General features: G+C 46.8%; 1 protein-coding gene across 1 annotated transcript; it reads left to right on the plus strand.

Annotated features, from left to right (window-relative positions):
• Positions 1-639: 639 nt before the first annotated feature.
• On the plus strand, positions 640-1,652 carry LOC107575986 (histone H1-like). The gene has a single exon (XM_016262277.1). It carries the CDS (start codon positions 888-890, stop codon positions 1,503-1,505), a length of 618 nt encoding a protein of 205 aa, XP_016117763.1. The 5' UTR covers positions 640-887; the 3' UTR covers positions 1,506-1,652.
• The last annotated feature ends 6 nt before the right edge of the window (positions 1,653-1,658 follow it).

Below are 1,658 nucleotides of genomic sequence, written 5' to 3' on the forward strand. Positions count from 1 at the left end.
ATTGTATTACGTTGAATATCAAAGGTTTGTGTATCTGTTAATGAGTGATTTGTTTACACGTCAGTGTTTTTGTATTTCATGAGTAAAAATTGTAGATTTTATCTTGAGGTAAAAAGATCAAATGAGCCACTGGAATTGGCACAAAGGCCCAGAGTGTCTCCTATTTTATTACTTTCATACTAATGTTATTAATTCGATACGTATTATAACTGATTGTGTTAATTATTAATATTTCCACGAATTAGATGTACATTACAGACATTTTTGTTTCCATAGATTTATGGGTTAATTGAGTTAAATCCACAGATTTTCTGCTGACCAAAGATGAGGACCAGACATGAGAGTCAGAAACAGACTCAGCCTCCGGATGAGGCCTACAGTGTGTGCTTCAAGCTGGCCAGAACAGAGACTGTATGAAACACTCCACAGGTCCCTCAGTGATGCTCATTTCATTAAAGTGACTTTCAAACTGTTTGCTGAACTCACAGAGGACGATTTCAGTCATTATCACACTTTTCAGTTAAACATAGCATCAGATGTACAGGCGGTTTCCCCCCGTGGCTGCTGCTCGCCTCTGATTCGTTCTGACAGAGACAACATAAACATTTCCTCGTCGCGTCTTTCAGTCTCCAAAGAAAGCTGGACATCTCTGATTGTTGATCACTTTGATTCTACTGCCGTAACTACTTTACCTATTCAGTTTTGCCCAAAAGTAAAGGGAAGAAAACACAAGCGTGAGGCGCTCATTATGGCGCACAGACTTCAAGCGGGCAGGTTGAGTCTAGAAGGTTCTCATGTGTTATTTAAGAGCGCAGCGCCGCGCGCTCACTTCTCATTGCTTAATCTAGAGCGTGTCTGATTTACTGTAAAACTACACCGAGAGAGAGATGGCAGAAACCGCCCCAGCTGCTGCCGCCCCGCCGGCCAAAGCACCCAAGAAGAAGTCTGCAGCTAAAGCCAAGAAAGCAGCTGGTCCAGGTGTCGGTGATCTGATCGTTAAAGCCGTGTCTGCGTCCAAGGAGAGGAGCGGCGTGTCTCTCGCAGCCCTGAAGAAAGCTCTCGCTGCCGGCGGCTACGACGTGGAGAAGAAAAACTCCCGCATCAAGCTCGCCATCAAGAGCCTGGTGACTAAAGGCACCCTGCTGCAGGTCAAAGGAACCGGCGCCTCCGGCTCCTTCAAGCTCAACAAGCAGCAAACCGAGACCAAGAAGAAGCCGGCGAAGAAAGCGGCTCCTAAAGCGAAGAAGCCCGCGGCCAAGAAACCCGCTGCTGCCAAGAAGCCCAAGAGCGCAGCGGCAAAGAAGCCCGCCGCTAAGAAATCGCCCAAGAAGGCCAAGAAACCCGCTGCAGCCGCTAAGAAGGCGACGAAGAGCCCCAAGAAGGCGAAGAAGCCCGCGGCGCCTAAGAAAGCAGCCAAGAGCCCCAAAAAGGCCAAGACTGCAAAACCCAAGGCGGCAAAGCCTAAAGCTGCCAAGCCTAAAAGGGCAGCTCCCAAGAAGAGGTAAAAAACACAGTTTTATTCCCCAACGGCTCTTTTCAGAGCCACCCACTAACTCAAGAAAGAGCCATTTATTTTGTGGAAGTAAGGTTTAGGTTAAGAAACGTAACTAATTTGTACCACCATTGTACTTTAAAAACAACACATTAAATGAAACAAC

This window comes from Sinocyclocheilus grahami, unplaced genomic scaffold (assembly GCF_001515645.1).
Source record: "Sinocyclocheilus grahami isolate Dianchi unplaced genomic scaffold, SAMN03320097.WGS_v1.1 scaffold3082.1, whole genome shotgun sequence".
Classification (NCBI taxonomy): Eukaryota; Metazoa; Chordata; class Actinopteri; order Cypriniformes; family Cyprinidae; genus Sinocyclocheilus; species Sinocyclocheilus grahami.

Bases quoted from the DNA above. Each gene is read 5' to 3' on its own strand.
- LOC107575986 (XM_016262277.1), top strand. From the start codon at position 888: ATGGCAGAAACCGCCCCAGCTGCTGCCGCCCCGCCGGCCAAAGCACCC.